This window comes from Callorhinus ursinus, unplaced genomic scaffold (assembly GCF_003265705.2).
Source record: "Callorhinus ursinus isolate GAN/ISIS: 27379988/994484 unplaced genomic scaffold, GSC_fseal_2.0 scaffold30, whole genome shotgun sequence".
NCBI classification, from domain to species: domain Eukaryota; kingdom Metazoa; phylum Chordata; class Mammalia; order Carnivora; family Otariidae; genus Callorhinus; species Callorhinus ursinus.
In genome coordinates, this window is record NW_027397092.1 from 12077080 (window position 1) to 12092710 (window position 15631).

The 15631-nt window shown below is 39.5% G+C and overlaps 1 protein-coding gene across 4 annotated transcripts in view; it reads left to right on the forward strand.

The window, feature by feature from the left end:
- Positions 1-1337: 1337 nt before the first annotated feature.
- PRRC1 (proline rich coiled-coil 1) overlaps positions 1338-15631 on the forward strand; it is a 54204-nt gene continuing 39910 nt past the window's right edge. For all 4 annotated transcript variants that reach the window (XM_025860900.2, XM_073878613.1, XM_025860901.2 and 1 more), the window contains exons 1-5: positions 1338-1478; positions 5826-5948; positions 6587-6976; positions 9108-9268; positions 12314-12416. In XM_025860900.2, coding sequence (XP_025716685.1) covers positions 5846-5948; positions 6587-6976; positions 9108-9268; positions 12314-12416 — 757 coding nt within the window. In that variant the 5' untranslated portion in view covers positions 1338-1478; positions 5826-5845. The remainder of the gene's footprint in view (positions 1479-5825; positions 5949-6586; positions 6977-9107; positions 9269-12313; positions 12417-15631) is intronic.

Sequence of the window (15631 nt, forward strand, 5' to 3'; positions counted from 1 at the left end):
ATGTATCTAGACCATGCATCACCTCCTCCTGCCCAGTGAGCTACACAAGCCACCAACGTGGTATTATTGGCCATCCTGTTTTAGTCCTTTTGTCGGCTAGAGTCACAGCAATCAGAGAGTGATTTTACACTGAAGTCAAATCTTGCCAGTCCTCTGCCCAAAACTTTCCACTTCCCATTTCTCTCAGAATATAACCCAAAGGTCTTACCAGGGCCTGTAACGCTGATATGATCTGGCCCTGCTATCTCTCTGACCTCATTTCTTACCACCCAGTCTCAGTTTCCTTGTTGTTCTGCAAAGGTGCCAAGCACCCTCCCTTAGAGCCTTTGTGTGACCTTCCTTCTAGCCAGATAACCACAGGCCTGCTTCCTGACCGGTCTCTGCTCAAATCCCACCTCCTCAGAGAAGCCTTGCTCATCCATCCTATCCAAAGTGGCCAATTACTGTCCATAACATATCGGTTTATTGATTATCCTGAAAGTGCCCATCGTAAACAGTCTATTTTCCTGTTCATAGCCTCTCTCTCCCTGTGAGTGTCAGGACATTGTCTGTCTTGTTCATTCTACATTTCCAGTATTAATGCTCAGTACATTGCTGCCACTAATAAATATTTGTTGAATGAATGAAGAAACCAGTAAACCTTATAGCTATTAAGGGTGTCGACCAAAGATGGGGATGGTAACTACTTTCAGCCCCACCCAAACAGCGCTTTTAGAAAAGTAACCTAGTTAACTACCTACACACATTCTCTGTGGATGGATTAAGAGTCACCACCAAAAGAAACAACCCACTGTAGTTGCAAAGGAAGATCTGAAGTCAGGGCAGAGTTAAATACTGTCAACTTTTTAATGAGGCATTTTAGAATGCTCACAACTGTCAAGTCCAAGAGCTCTATTAATGTGAAATCTGTAAATGGGTTCCTAAAGGAATTTGGAAGCAACAAAAACAATTTTTCATGTGTTTAACACTCAGCAGTTTAAAAAAGTGCTTTCATACTCCTCATTTTGACTCTTACGTGTCTGACTTAGAGATGGTAGATAATATTCTCATCTTACAGATAGAGTTAGGGAGATAGGAGATAACGAGGGTGCCGTTCCTGCGTGTAGGGTCGTGGAGAGGGAAGCACGACCGTGCTACTGGAAACGTTCCTGAAGGGGCCGGGGCCCAGGACTTCAGGTCACAAGTACTCAGACGAGTTTAACCTGCGTTCCCGGGAGGGGCGGGGCGCGACAAGGCTCCCAGGGGGCGGGGCGGGGCGAGGCGCGGGGCGGGGCGGGGCGGGGCGGGGCGGGGCGGCGCGCGGTCGACGTGGCAGCCGCAGGGGCGTGCGCCTCCGGTGGCCATTTTGGAGGCGGGGACGCGCGGCGGTGAGCTCCTGCCGGCATCTTCGTGGTCTTCTCGGAGCCGTAGTCTTAGCACCCCGAGCTCTCTGTCCCGCACCTTGCAGCTCCCACGCAGACACTCCCTCGGGCCTCCAGGTGAGCGGCAGCCTGGCAGCGACGCGGGTGCTGGCGGGCGGCGCGATGGGATGCGGGCGCCAACGGGCGCAGTCCCTGCCAGGTGGGCGGGCTGGCCGGCCGGCGCCGCGGGACGGTCAGGGTCGCGTCGGAGGCCCGCACTCGTCGAGTCCCGCGCGCGGGCTGTGTGAGCGTGCATGGTGCGGCCGGGGCACGGGGGCCCTTGGCCAGACGAGCAGTCCCTGCCGCGCTTAGCGCTGTGGGTGCGGGTCGTGGGTCTGGTTCCGGCCCGTTGCTCCGGGGCGCGGACCCAGACCGGCGCCCCTGGCCGTTTGGCTCCGCCTTCCAGCGCGCTGGCGGTCGGAGAGGGACGGGCGGCTGGCGCCCGCTGACCTTAGCCCGGCCCGGCCCGGCCTGGAGACGTGGCAGAGCTTGCGGGGAGGCCGCTATCTCCTGGCACGGGATTTCGGCTGTTCCCGCCTTCTCCCGACTCCTGGGTCCACACACCGGGAACGGCCGTGGGAAGTAGCTTATTTTTCCCTGGGTTCCCCCAGCTTTTGCATTCTGCTCTTTGTTCGTTCTTGGGACCGGTTTCCGGCAAATTTGCAAGATCGGTCCTGTCCTAGATTGGCAAAATTTATAACCATTTCTGCCATTCAGAGTAGGTATTTTTGAGTGACACCATGTACTTGCTTGCCAGCATGACATTTTGGCGTTCCGGTCTTTTTCCTTTACGCCACTATTTCATTCAGTTAACATTTATGGAAGTTTATTTTGGGATCAGAGCTGAGAATGTAGAGACTAAACTCACATCCTGCTTTGGCGTTCGTTATCTGTTAGAACACCAATAATAATTGCTTTTAATGCTTTTACTTTGATCAAAGCTGCATTATTCCATTTCTTTATTGTATTCTCATAAGTAGCCATTTACTTTGTACCAGAAAAACCATAATGGAAGCAAGTTGGAAGAGGAGGGTCAGCCAGAGCCTGAGGACTCAATTTTCTAAGCCATTTTCGTCACTTTCTTTAATGTTGATACGTTAGTAACACTTTTTATGCTGCGAGCGGTATGCACTAAAACCTTTACCAGCTGACACTTCACTGTTATCACAGTAGCTTTCCTTCAGTAAGAAGGCATAATGTTTATGCACACAAAATTTGCCTGATAACGTCAATTAAGCCATTTCCTAGTGTGTCTTTTTAAAAGACTGAAAGAAACTGACCCTTTATTGCAGGTTATAAGTTGTTTTTATTGCACAGGCTATTTTGCCAACACATTCATTAATTTTAGGGATCAAGATTATCTTTAAATGTGACTTCCAGTGGCCAGTGTAAGGATTTGGTAGCATCTGTAAGGAGGAAAATGGGGAGATGAAAAGAGGTAGCTTTGGCAGGAAGCAGTGAGGTCCCCAGAAGTCCCCTGTTTGTGTTCCAGGTTATCTCCTTTTGGTGTAGAGGTACTGAGTGAAAAGATGGTGCCTCCCTGATCCCTGGTCTCTATTTAAATGCCATAGATGTTTCCTCTGCGTTCACAACTAAACTCTTTGAAAGTGTTGTGTATTTCTACCTCACCTCCCCCCTACTCAGTCCAGGGGAAACTGGCTTCTAGCCCTGCTCTTTGCATGGAAACTGCTCTCACTGTGTTCATATCTTCACTTTGGAAAATCGACTGCATTTTTTCAGATATCACCCTATTTTGGCATTTCTGCAGCATTTGACCCTGCTGCCCATTCCCACCTTGGAACTTCTTTGGCTTTTGGACACCACATTCTCCTGGTTTTCCCCTTTTTGGTCATCTCACTCTTCTCTGCAAGCTCATCTTTTGCCAGGCACTTTTTCAAGGATCAGTTGGGTCATCTTTTCTTTTTCACGTGGTGTTCTCTTCTTAGATAACCTTATCCCAGAACATGACTTTAGAGACTTGTCAGTAAACTGAAGAAACCTACACTTACTGCTAAACCGCAGACCACGTCAGTATCTCTATTTGGGTGTTTCAAGGAGCTTAAACTCAGTATGTCCAATTTTAAACAGTGCATGATACCCCTTCCCAAAAAAGAAGACATCAGACATCTTGACCTTTTCCCATATTCCCTGTCTTAGTGAATGCATAGCCATCTATACAGTTAGTTGTGCAAGTCATGCCCCATATCCAGTTTTTGAATCTACTCATTCTTCCCTCTCTCCCCTGTCATCACACTAGTCTGGGGCAAAGCTGCTCACTCTTGGCACTATTGCTATGTGGGGCCAGATAATTCTTTCTTGTGAGGGTTTTTCTGTAAATTGTGCAATTTTTAGTGGTATTCCTAGTCTTTACCTACTAGGTACCGGTAGTCACTCTAGTTCTGACAACCAGAAATGTCTCAGACGTTGCCCAGTGACCCCTGGGAGGCAAGATCACTCTCCTCCCCTCCGGCACTTGAGAGGCACTTGTCTTGGGAGTTCTCAGTTCCTGTATGAATTACCTCTATCCTTCTTAATAGTCTCTCTGCATTTATTCTGACTGCCCTATGTCCCAACCTGCATACTGTGGTCAAAGGAATGTTTTCAGAACACAAATATGACTTGCCAAAAGCTGGAATTAGCCTAAATGCCCTTCACCAGACCAGTAAACTGTGGCACATCAATAAAATGGAATACTATTCAGCAATTAAAAAAAAATGTGATACATCCAACAACTTGGATAGGTCTCAGCATTGTATAGACTGAAAAAAAAAGCCGATCTTAAAATGTTATATGCTGTATGATTCTATTTAGGTAACATTCATTAAATGAGAAAATGATAGAGAATAGTCCGTTGTCACAGCTTGCGGTTAGTGGGAGGCTGTGACAGAGGGGCACCATGAAAGAGTTTCTTTAGGGTGATGGGACCGTTCTGAATCCTGATTGTGGTGTTGGTTATATGAGTCTTTGTATATGATGAAACTTTATAGAACTACACACACACAGAAACATACACACGTAGAAACAGGTGAAAATCCAGATAAAATCATTAGTTACTAGTATTGCACCAGTGTTAATTTCCTGGGTGTGATCACCCTACTGCAGTTAGGTAAGATGCTGTTGGTGGGAGAAGCTGGGTGTAGGATACTCAGGAACTCTGGTCTATTTTTGCATCTTTTTACGAATCTAAAATTTCTTCAAAAAAGTTAAAAGACAAATATGTCATCCCCAGCTTGAAAGCTGTATGGTGCCTTTCTGTTCTTAAAAAACCCAACTCCTTGACGTGGTTTATAAGACTGTTGTGAAGACTGTGTCTCCAGTCTTCATTCTTTTTTTCCTGTTCCTTGCCACATGGGTTTTCTTGAATGTGTCTTGACCGCTCTGCCTTACAGGGCTGGTATACATAGCCTATATTCACTTTTTCTGAAATCTTCCCTATTGACTTCTTTTTCCTTGCCTAATTAAATTCTGTACATCTTTCAGATCTCTGTTTATATGTGACTTCCTTTCCGCACTCAACTGAAAATCGTATTCTTCTCAAATAGGATGGTGTTCTTACCCTCAGAGCACATAATTAAGGCTACGGTTCATTGTACATTAGTGGTATTACTTGATCCTCTCCTGTACTGGACTGTAAGTTTCCTGTTTGTTTTTGCTTACATTGTATGTCCAGAGGCACCAGTACAGTGCTTATCAAGCAAGTGACTTTCACTGAGTATTTGTTAAATGACTAAACACATCAAAGTCAAAACCAGAAGTTTTATTTAGAAGTTTTGATTCTATACTTGAGACACACTTGAAAGTTTGTAATTTTTAAGGACGTTTTCCCACATTTTATAATCCATTTTTATCTTAGGACTCTGCTGTTTAGTTACCATATAACATTTTTGCTGAAGTTAACATTTCTAAAAAATGAGACATATCATTTAGCCATTACTAAGTATGATTTTAAATGTGAACTAGGGACACTGGGAATTGAGCACATTTCAGTTTTTTTTTTCATGTTAACAGAAATAGCCCATATATATAATGTTTAACGGGGAAAGAAGAAGTAAAAAAAAAAAAAAAACTTAATCTATTTTTATTTGAAATGTAATAGTAACTGGAATGTAGACAAAAGTCTAAGTATATTCATGTGGCAGAAAATTATATTAGTGAGTTACTGTTTGAAATTTACAAATAGTTAACATAAAATTATTTCCCAATTATAAAAGTATGTGTATGAAAATGTTATGTGCATATTACGTGCATATTAAACATTGTCACAGACAATGTTTTCCTAGGAATTTTGACAGATCCTTTACCCAGAAATAAGTGGTATTATAAATCGTTTAGACCTCTGTGTCTTGATGATTTCTTTCTAAAATTGTTCTTTAAAAATACACTTGATTACTGTGCAATATATGTTACATTTTTCTATTTTTACAGTAAACCGTAACTGAAGAAAAATGATGGAAGAGAGCGGAATAGAGACAACCCCCCCGGGGACCCCTCCACCGCACCCTGCGGGACTGGCCGCAGCCGCTGTGGCTTCCACCCCTCTGCCTTTAGGTATGTGGCGGTGCCAGCACCTCCTGTGTCTGGAGGGTAGGAGCGACACTGTTAACTTTTCTCAGAGTCAATTAAAAGAAAAAATACATAGATGAAAACATCTCTGATCTTTTGCCAGGATGAAGGGAAGTGACCTTTTTTATTTAAGCCTAAAAGTATATTTTGCTTTGGGTAAACTTTTGTTCTCTATATTCATACTGACTGTAAATCATCTTCTTAGGACAAAAATACCCTAAAAAGTATATGTTAGTTTTGTCTTGTGTTCGAAGACTTTGTGATGATTAACCTTCTGACCAAAATTTTTGAGTCACTGTGTAGGTTTTTATGCTGAAGGCAGCAGGCGTGAAAAACAGCTCTATTTTCTTAAAAAATAGCAAAATGAATGAAAACAAAAAGATCTGCTTACGAACAGGACTATAACTTAATTTTATGTAACTGCTGCTTTTACTTACGGGAGTCGAAAGTCATTTGCACTTAGTCGTATGTGTTGTATATTTTAAATAACACATTAAAAAATAGTTATTGGGTTATGGTCTATTAAATTTTTAAATTTTGCAATAAAAAAGTAATGAGATACTTTGAAAACTAAGTGAAAAGCATTTCCGATTTTGTGGGTTTTTTTCCTCCCCATCTTCTAGCTGCAACCAGTTCTTTCTCTTCTCCGAATGTGTCGTCCATACAGTCCTTGCCGCCACACGCGTACTCCACCCCTCAGCCGTCCCTCCCTCCTGTGAGGCCCTCGGCACCCTTGCCCTTCGTGCCACCTTCACCGGTCCCTTCTGTTCCAGCCCTTGCTACTTCCATCCCACCTCCTGTCTCTCCACCACCTGCTGCTGCCTTCAGTAATCCTCCTCTGTCCCACTTCCCGGCTACATCGTCTGCCCCAAGCACTCTTTTATCTGCACCCTCTTCCGGTCCTCCCACGTCGGGATTTTCCGTTGGGGCAGCTTACGACATTACAAGGGGACACGCAGGAAGAGCTCCCCAGACGCCCCTGATGCCATCATTCTCTGCACCTCCGGTAACAGGTAATTCTCTCTTACTGATACTTTGAAATAAATGACTACAGCTAATGTTTAAATACATTTTTTAGTAACTGCTTTATTGGTAAATAATTTACGTATCATACAATTTACCCCTTTAAAGTATACGATTCAGTAGTTGTCACGGTATTTACAGAGTTGTGCCATCATCACTCTCATCAGTTATAGAACCTTTTAATCATCCCCAAAAAGAAGCCCTCTACCTGTTAGTCACTCCCTACTTGCTCCCGATGTTCACAGCCCCAAACAATCATTCAACTGTTTTATGTCTCTGAATATACCTATTTTGGATCTTTCATATAAATGGAATCATACCATATATAGTCTTTTGTGACAAGCTTCTTTCAGTTAGTATTTTTTTTTTTTTTTGAAGATTTTATTTATTTGAGAGAGTGAGTGAGTGAACACATGAGTGTGGGGAGGGGCAGAGGGAGGAGAGGGAGAAGCAGACTCCCCACTGAGCAGGGAGCCCGATGCAGGGCTCCATCCCAGGACCCTGGGATCATGACCTGAGCCGAAGGCAGACGCTTAACCGACTGAGCCCCCCGGGGTCCCCTCGGTATATTTTTAAGGTCATCCACGCTGTAGCATGGGACTGTATTCTTTTTTATGGCTCCGTATTCCATAGTATGGATTTTCCTTCCAATTTTGTTGATTCATCTCATCCATTGATGAACTGTTGTGTTGTTTCTACTTTTTGGTATTACACATACTGCTTTTATGAACATTTGTGTACAGGTTTTTGTGAGGACATATTTTCATGTCTCTTGGGTATATAACTAGCATGGAATTGTTCACTTTCAAGAAACTGCTAGACTGTTTTCCAAAGCAGTTGCACCATTTCACTTTCTCATCAGTACTGTTTGAGTGTTTCAGTATTTCTGCATTACTTTTTTTTTTTAACTTTTTTTCTTTTTTGCTACATTACCTTTAACTCATGTCTTTGATCTCTGGAGTTTTCTGTTCTCGTGTTTTGTCATTTATATTATCAAAATAAAGCTGATGTTACTAGTAAATGATAAATTTTGTGTGTTGTAAAATGTAGAGTATGTATAGTGTATGTAGTGTCAGATAAAATTCCAAATACTTGTTTTAATATTTTGTATACTTAATAGAGAGACACCAGGGTGATATTTGAGAGTCTTTTTTTAAAGCTTTACTTAAAAGGTTATCTGGACAAGAATGGTCCAGGGAGTAGGGAGTAGTTTTATTTAGCCAGGTAAAAATTTAAAACCAAATAAAAGCTCATGTGTGCCTTAAGTTTATGGTAATGGGCCATCTTTTCTAAGTCGGTTACACCTACCTTCTTGGCTTTCCTGGAATGGTTGTTGGACACTAGTATCAAAACTTCATCCTCAGGCGCCTGGGTGGCTCAGATGGTTGAGTGTCTGCCTTTGGCTCAGGTCATGATCCCAGGGTCCTGGGATCGAGTCCCACATCGGGCTCCCTGCTCCTTGGGAGCCTGCTTCTCCCTCTGCTTCTCTCTCTCTCTCTCTCTCTCCCCCTCTGTCTCTCATGAATAAATAAATAAAATCTTAAAAAAAAAAAACTTCATCCTCGTCATCTTTTGCCTGTTACTTCTCATTTTAGGAAAAGAAGCAACTTTGTTCCGATTTTTATTATCTAACTTTGCTAATCTACTTTTACAAATAAAATATTTTGCATAGTACAAGCATTATGTCTCTGTCTTTGAATATGTGAATTTTATTTTTTGAGTCAAAGTAGGGCATATGAAATAAGTACTAATTGTTACATGATGGGCTTGGGTGCTCACATCAATTATTTTTATGCATCAGAGGGATTAGAATTACAGTTGCCCACATCCAGGTGCTAAATAGGACCAACAGGAAGTACTTTTTGATATTTTGTCCATTTTCAGAATGTTTGGTTAAAAAGCCTACAAAAAGGGCAAGAAATTTCTTCAGAATTTTGTTTCATTTGTATTTTATGAAGGTTTAGGTGATTCTTGGAGTGCATAATTCAGTCTTGAAATGCCTGAGTATATATTTACGTTACTAAAGCTATTTTGAGCTACTCATCTCCTAAAGTGTATCTTTTTATAGAAAATAGTTTATGAAATAAATTACATATATTAGAAATTTTTGCCATTTACTAGGTATGTTGCCGACTCCCATTACTCAGCAAGCCAGTTTGACATCTCTGGCCCAGGGACCGGGAACCACATCAGCCATTACTTTTCCAGAGGAGCAAGAAGATCCTCGAGTTGGTAGAGGTCAGGATGAGGCATCTGCTGGTGGACTCTGGGGTTTTATTAAGGTAAGGGGTATTTAGTTTGAAAGTTATACGGAACTTTTTAATTTTGAAACTATTAGATGGTCATTCCAATGATTTTGAAAATATAGAATGGTATAATGAAAAAATAATTCTTTTTGTTCTTACTACTACTTTTCTATAGTTCTCCTCAGTCTTTTTTATGTGCATATCTGTGTAGGTGTAATTTTTTTGATAAGTCAAAATGGGGTAGTAACATGTGGACACTATTTTGTATCTTTTGTTTGTCTTTGTCTAGCATATATCAGGAACATCTTCCCAGTCATAAATATTCTTCAAAAAATTTTTTTTTCTTTATGGCTGTTTTTGCCCTCCATGCCATGGGGCATTTATTTCCCATATTTTACTAATGTACTTTAGCGTCCTCTAATAGTAATTCTTACAAATACAACTATGATGAGCACTCTTGTATGCAGATCTTTATGCCCATCTCTGTTTTATTGAGGTTAATTCCTGATGAATGTCAGAGTGAACATTTTAAAAATTACTGATAAAAAAGACTCTCCAGGAGGGTTATACCAAAATAGCCTGTCCCAGCATTTTTCACTTGCCAGCACTGATTATGAATTTGAAATAGAACGTTTTCTAATTTGATAGTCAAAAAAACATAACCTCGTTTTAATTTGCTTTTTTTGGTTACTAAATCTGAACATTTCTTCATATGATTTTTTTGTCGTTTGTATTTTTTCTTTGTGAAGTCTCTAGTCGTGTTCTTTGCCCCTTTCTGAATTGGGATGATTTTCCTTTCTAAATGAATTTGTAAGAGCTCCTCATGTAGTAATATTTTATTACACGCTGTCATTTATTGACGTTTTCTCTTTTATCATACATTTAAATTTTATTACCCTTTTGTGACACAAAAGCTTCTAAATTTTCAGTAGTCTTTTTTTCAGTCTTTTTTTTCTTTCCATTTTTTTATGTTAGGAATGGCCTTTTCCCACCACAGTATGTGGTAAATGTTCTGTGATTTCTTCTATGGTTTCATTTTTTTTTAATACGTACCAATTTAATGTTTCTGACACTTAACTTTATTACATAAGGTAGAAGTCAAACTTAATTTTCTTCCAGCCACTTACCCAGCTGTTCCAGCATCATATCGCAGTGTTTTGATATGTCATCTTTATTGGAGTTATGCAGTTGTGTGTTAACGTCAGTTTCTGGACTCTGTGTTCTGTTCTGCTGTTTGGCCTGTCCCTGCAGTAGTGCCCTACTATTTTAGTTATTGTTAACTCTGTTTATTATTATACTAATACTTATTGAAAGTCTACTCTGCTCAGGTGGGGATGGGGAATATGCATTGATGAGTAAAGAAAGAAAGGTCAGTTCCAAGTCTCTGCGTTCATAATGATATATCAGTATTTAGTTTTATAAGTTTGCCAGTTTCTCTTTACTTAGAATTTTTCTTTACTGGTCTTTTCTGTTTATTTCTCTTAATGAATTTTGGGATTACTCTGTCACATTCCTCCCAATATTCTGAGGGTTTGGCTACAACTTAATTATATATTAAATATTTTTAAATTGGTAGGTGGCTAACTAATTTACTACATTTGAGCTTTATGTTTCACAAAGATGGTATTTCTCTAAGATTCCTTTTTTTTTAATCCTTCTGTACTTTTTAAAGTTTTCTTCATACAGGGATTATTCCTTATTTCTCTGGTTAAGAGCATGTGTCAGTGTGTCCGTTAGCACTTGTACCCAGCTCAACTCTACATGTCTTATAAATCATTCTTCTAATATCCCGCGTAAGATTGGTTGACAGTTTTATTTTTTTTATTTTTATTTTTTTTTAAAGATTTTATTTATTTATTTGAGAGAGAGAATGAGAGAGAGAGAGAGCATGAGAGGGGAGAGGGTCAGAGGGAGAAGCAGACTCCCCGCCGAGCAGGGAGCCCGATGCGGGACTCGCTCCCGGGACTCCAGGATCATGACCTGAGCTGAAGGCAGTCACTTAACCAACTGAGCCACCCAGGCACCCTGGTTGACAGTTTTAAATACCGGCGTTACGGACTCCGCTTTTTTCTGACTCACCTTGGTTCATTGGTAGGTTGGAAGAGGTGGAATGGTGGTCCTGTTAGCCAGAGGCCATCTCACGGGGCACGGCTCCCTTGAAGTCCTTTTTACCACTGGAGAAATATAGCATGTTAAGGGAAGACTCAGACCTGATTCCTTCTGTTTAATGGTGTGGTTTTAAGAATTCAGAGGAATAGATCTGCGTTAAAAGAGAATTTGGGAGTTAACAAATATGAAGTAGGAAAAAAGAAACATTAGTAGAAGATAGAGTAATATATATTAATAGATAACTTCTGGGGAATAAGGATGAGAAATATTAATATTTTTATTTTTTTCTTAAGGAACCAGGTATGAGTCTTTGGAGACGACTAATTACAGTTTTTATTTGGGACCTTGATGGATAAGTTTTACCTGGTCTTTCATAGAAATAAGTAGATGTGAAATGAAATTGAAATACACAGAGAAAGGGCGTCTGGGTGGCTCAGTTGGTTAAGCGACTGCCTTCAGCTCAGGTCATGATCCTGGGGTCCCGGGATCGAGTCCCACATCGGGCTCCCTGTTTAGCAGAGCGTCTGCTTCTCCCTCTGACCCTCCCCCCTCTTGTGCTCTCTCTCTCTCTCATTCTCTCTGTCTCAAATAAATAAATAAAATCTTTAAAAAAAATAAAAAAATAAAATACACAGAGAAATAAAATGCGTATGTATACATGTATAAAATGGATACATATAAATATATACATCCATAAAATGAACACACATAATGTGTGTGCATACCTACTTCCCAGGTCAGTGCTCCTCACAGTGTGATCTGCAGACTGACTGCATGGGTCTATGAGGAGAGAAGGTGAGAGTGAGCATTTTGAAAACTTAAGAGCAATTTGACATTGCTGTAGCCTTGTTTTTCTTACATTTTAACAAATTACAGGTCTGCGATGTATCAGAAACTTTAAAAAAGTTTTCTCTCACCATCAGGTGTTCTTTGCTTAGAATGGGCATTTATATGTTAATTTGTCTTGTGCAGGGTGTGGCCGGAAATCCTATGGTGAAATCTGTGCTTGATAAAACAAAACATTCAGTAGAAAGCATGATTACAACGCTGGACCCTGGCATGGCTCCGTATATCAGTATGTACTTAAGATGGAGCAGCATCTGCTGTATGTTTTTAAAGTATTTGCCTTTGTCAGCCTCTCACTGTGATTCCATAGTCTTGTAATCAGTGGAAGTCCTTTTATGTTGTAAGTTGATGGTAAGTCTTAGTGTTGGTATTATTAATTTATCTTTCTCTTAGTCACAAATAAATTTTGAAAACTCCACAGAATGAACTTTGGGAGGAGTAAAACCAATATGCATTAGTATACTAATTAGTATACTTCAGTTGTAAGTAATACATTTCAATTATAAATACAGTTAGTGTTGCTTTGTATGTATTTTACTTTATTCACTAAGGACACTTGAGATGATGCTTTGTTTATATTTGATTTTGATAATTGTCCAGTTATCTGTTTTAATTAAGTGTGATTATGCTTAACCTGGGAATAATATTTTTAGAGGAAGTTAATCTATTTATAATAATATCTGATTAGTAAGTTTGGTGGGGAAGCTATTTTAACCACCTTTGAATCCTCCTTCCCAAGAATTCTCCGGACAGATGACATAGACATACATGCCTTCTGCCATTTTATTTTAAATGTACGTGTCCCAGTGTGTGAAGAAACAATTGCTTAGCAGGATCAATGAGCAATTATTAGTCATTCTGTTAAAGATAACAACTTGGAAGCCAAAGCTGTGCACTAGAATAGAGGTACTAGAACAGAGATTTTCAGTAGCAATAAAAAGTCAGTAGCTTTCAGGAGTCTTGATGCTGTTGGTGGTTTACAGTTTAGTAAATGTCAAAGAATAAGACCTTAGTAAAAAGTACCATTTACTAAGTTCTTGCTCTGCCAGGCAGTACTTAGGAACTCTGCACGGTAAGTATTTTTCTCAAGTTTGAGGTGAGGAACCCCTGGGTTCAGAGAGATGATTATCCTAGGCCACACAGCTTGGTGGAGCTAGACTGGGCCCATATTCAGTTTGTTTTTGCACTTAGCCACTTTGCTTCCCTGAAAGTATAAAATTGAATCAAGTATTAAGTCATCTGAATTGTTTTTTGTGTTCATAACTACCAGAGGATTTAGAAACTGGACCCTGCCCTAGATATGGCTTTATCATGTTCATAGTAATTGAATTTGACATAATTAATGTGTCGTATATATTCTTTTCTTCACAAGCTTGTATTTTGAATGAGGGAAAGAAAGGGATTAGTATTTTTGGAGTCCTTGCTACTTTAACGGGTACTGTGTTAGACTGTGAAAGCAGTTACTTAATCCTTAGAACAAGCCCTGTGAGGTGGCAGATACTTTACTGTGAAGAAACAAGTTCATTCACTTCCCCAAGGTAACAGAGCTAATGAAGTCAGGACTCAAACCCAAGGCTTATTCTCAGGCCAGTAGTCAGCCTGACATCGAGAAAAAGGCAAAAGACGAAGGGGATGGGGTTATAGGGGAAGATAGAAAATGAAATGTCTATTAGCGAAATCATAACAATATATAGTCTTAATCAGTTAGCTATAAAAAGCAATTAAAACTGATGTGAAAAAGTTGACACCTTATTGACAGGCAGCAAAAGCAAAACTATTCTGATGTAACAAAACTTGAATTAAAGCTTAAGGTATTTTTACAGAAATATTCTAGAAATCACTATAACAGTTTCACATGTATCAAGAAAGCACAAGAACTGTTAGAAATGCATTTTAACACAGTTTAGCTTCCTATGTTCTTAGAATTACTTTTCCCATCATCATTAAAGGTGGCACTACTTATTACAAAAAGGCTGAAAAAGTCTTTTGAGCTGAAGTGCAGTGGAACGGTACTCAGGGTCAAGAGACGTGTCCCACAAGGAGGAAAAAATGAGTAAAAAGTGTATTCTCTTCTCTCCTATGGGAGTCAGTGGCTTTTAGGTTTTCGTAACTTACGAAATTCTAGTAAAGATGGGATCTATAGATCATCCTATTAGGAAAAAAGATACTTGATAAAAAGCCCGTGTATTTTTAAGATACTATCAGCTGTTCCACAACATATTAGGGAAAAGCATAGCATTGTTTCTGGGGCAAAATGGTTTACCATACAAACAGCTTTCTGGATAAATCTATTTACTAGTGATAGCCATTAATACTAAGTAGCAAAATACACTATGCTTAGAACTAGGTCTTTGAACTCAGTATGTCACGAAATGTTAGATAAAGATTTTTTTAAAAATTAGGTGTATTTGATCAAATTACTTTGTCTACATGGTACATAGGTTTTAAAAATAATTGAAAATAAAAAGGTTTTAAAAAATATTTCACATCTTAGCCTTTTTAAATTTCAAGTTTTATATATGTTGGTATTTCCATTTCCTTATATGCTTGCATATTAGGACAGTAATAGTTGTATAATTTATAACTAAATATCCCATTTGTGGCATCTGCTGTTTTTTTTCTTTTAATGATGTGGTTGTATGATAAAGTTGACTCCCACATTTAAACTGTTTTCTAGATAAACACATTTCATGGCAGTCCTCATTTAGTGCAGGCTTCTTTACAACTCTGACAGATTACTTGTAATCATCAATAACAGTCTTCATTTTCATTTTCTCTAGTGTATCCTCAATGTGTAACTTGTATTTCACAAGCCACATAGTTCATTTCTGTGATAGCTTAATAGTTGAAGGCCTAGGAACTCCAGCATCCCCATGGTATTAGAAGTTTGTGTATAATGGATGTGTGTCTTTATTGACCAACAGCAGAAAAACCATTTTGATTTGCAGCCTTAAAAAAATGCAATGTTTTATCCAAAGTTTAACCTTACTAGAAAATGAGATCCTGTGAAATTAATAGAGTGATATAGTAGAAAATGAAACTTTTTTTCATAGCTGTTGGAACATTATTTCCCAAATTGACATCAATGGAAAACTTTTTGGGAGTGGTTATTAGATGTTAACATATTCCATGAACACATTAAGTATGGAAAGTACTGGGTTAAAGTCAGGAATTTTAACTTTTGCTTTTCTCAGAATCTTGATGTTAATGTTCATTGTGAATTTCTAAGAAAGAAGTGTGTAAAGTATTTCCCAAGCTTGTTTGACCACAAAATGCTGTTTTAAGGTGGGGCTACTAATACATTCCGGAACAGTAGTCCATAGAAAGAAAACTGTTGCGTTCTGTCTGTGGCAGATTGGATACTCAGAACCATTAGAAGATATGTGCTATCTTCTGCTTGCAGATGAGACTCCCTCAGATAATGCATTAAGTGCTCATTTTTAA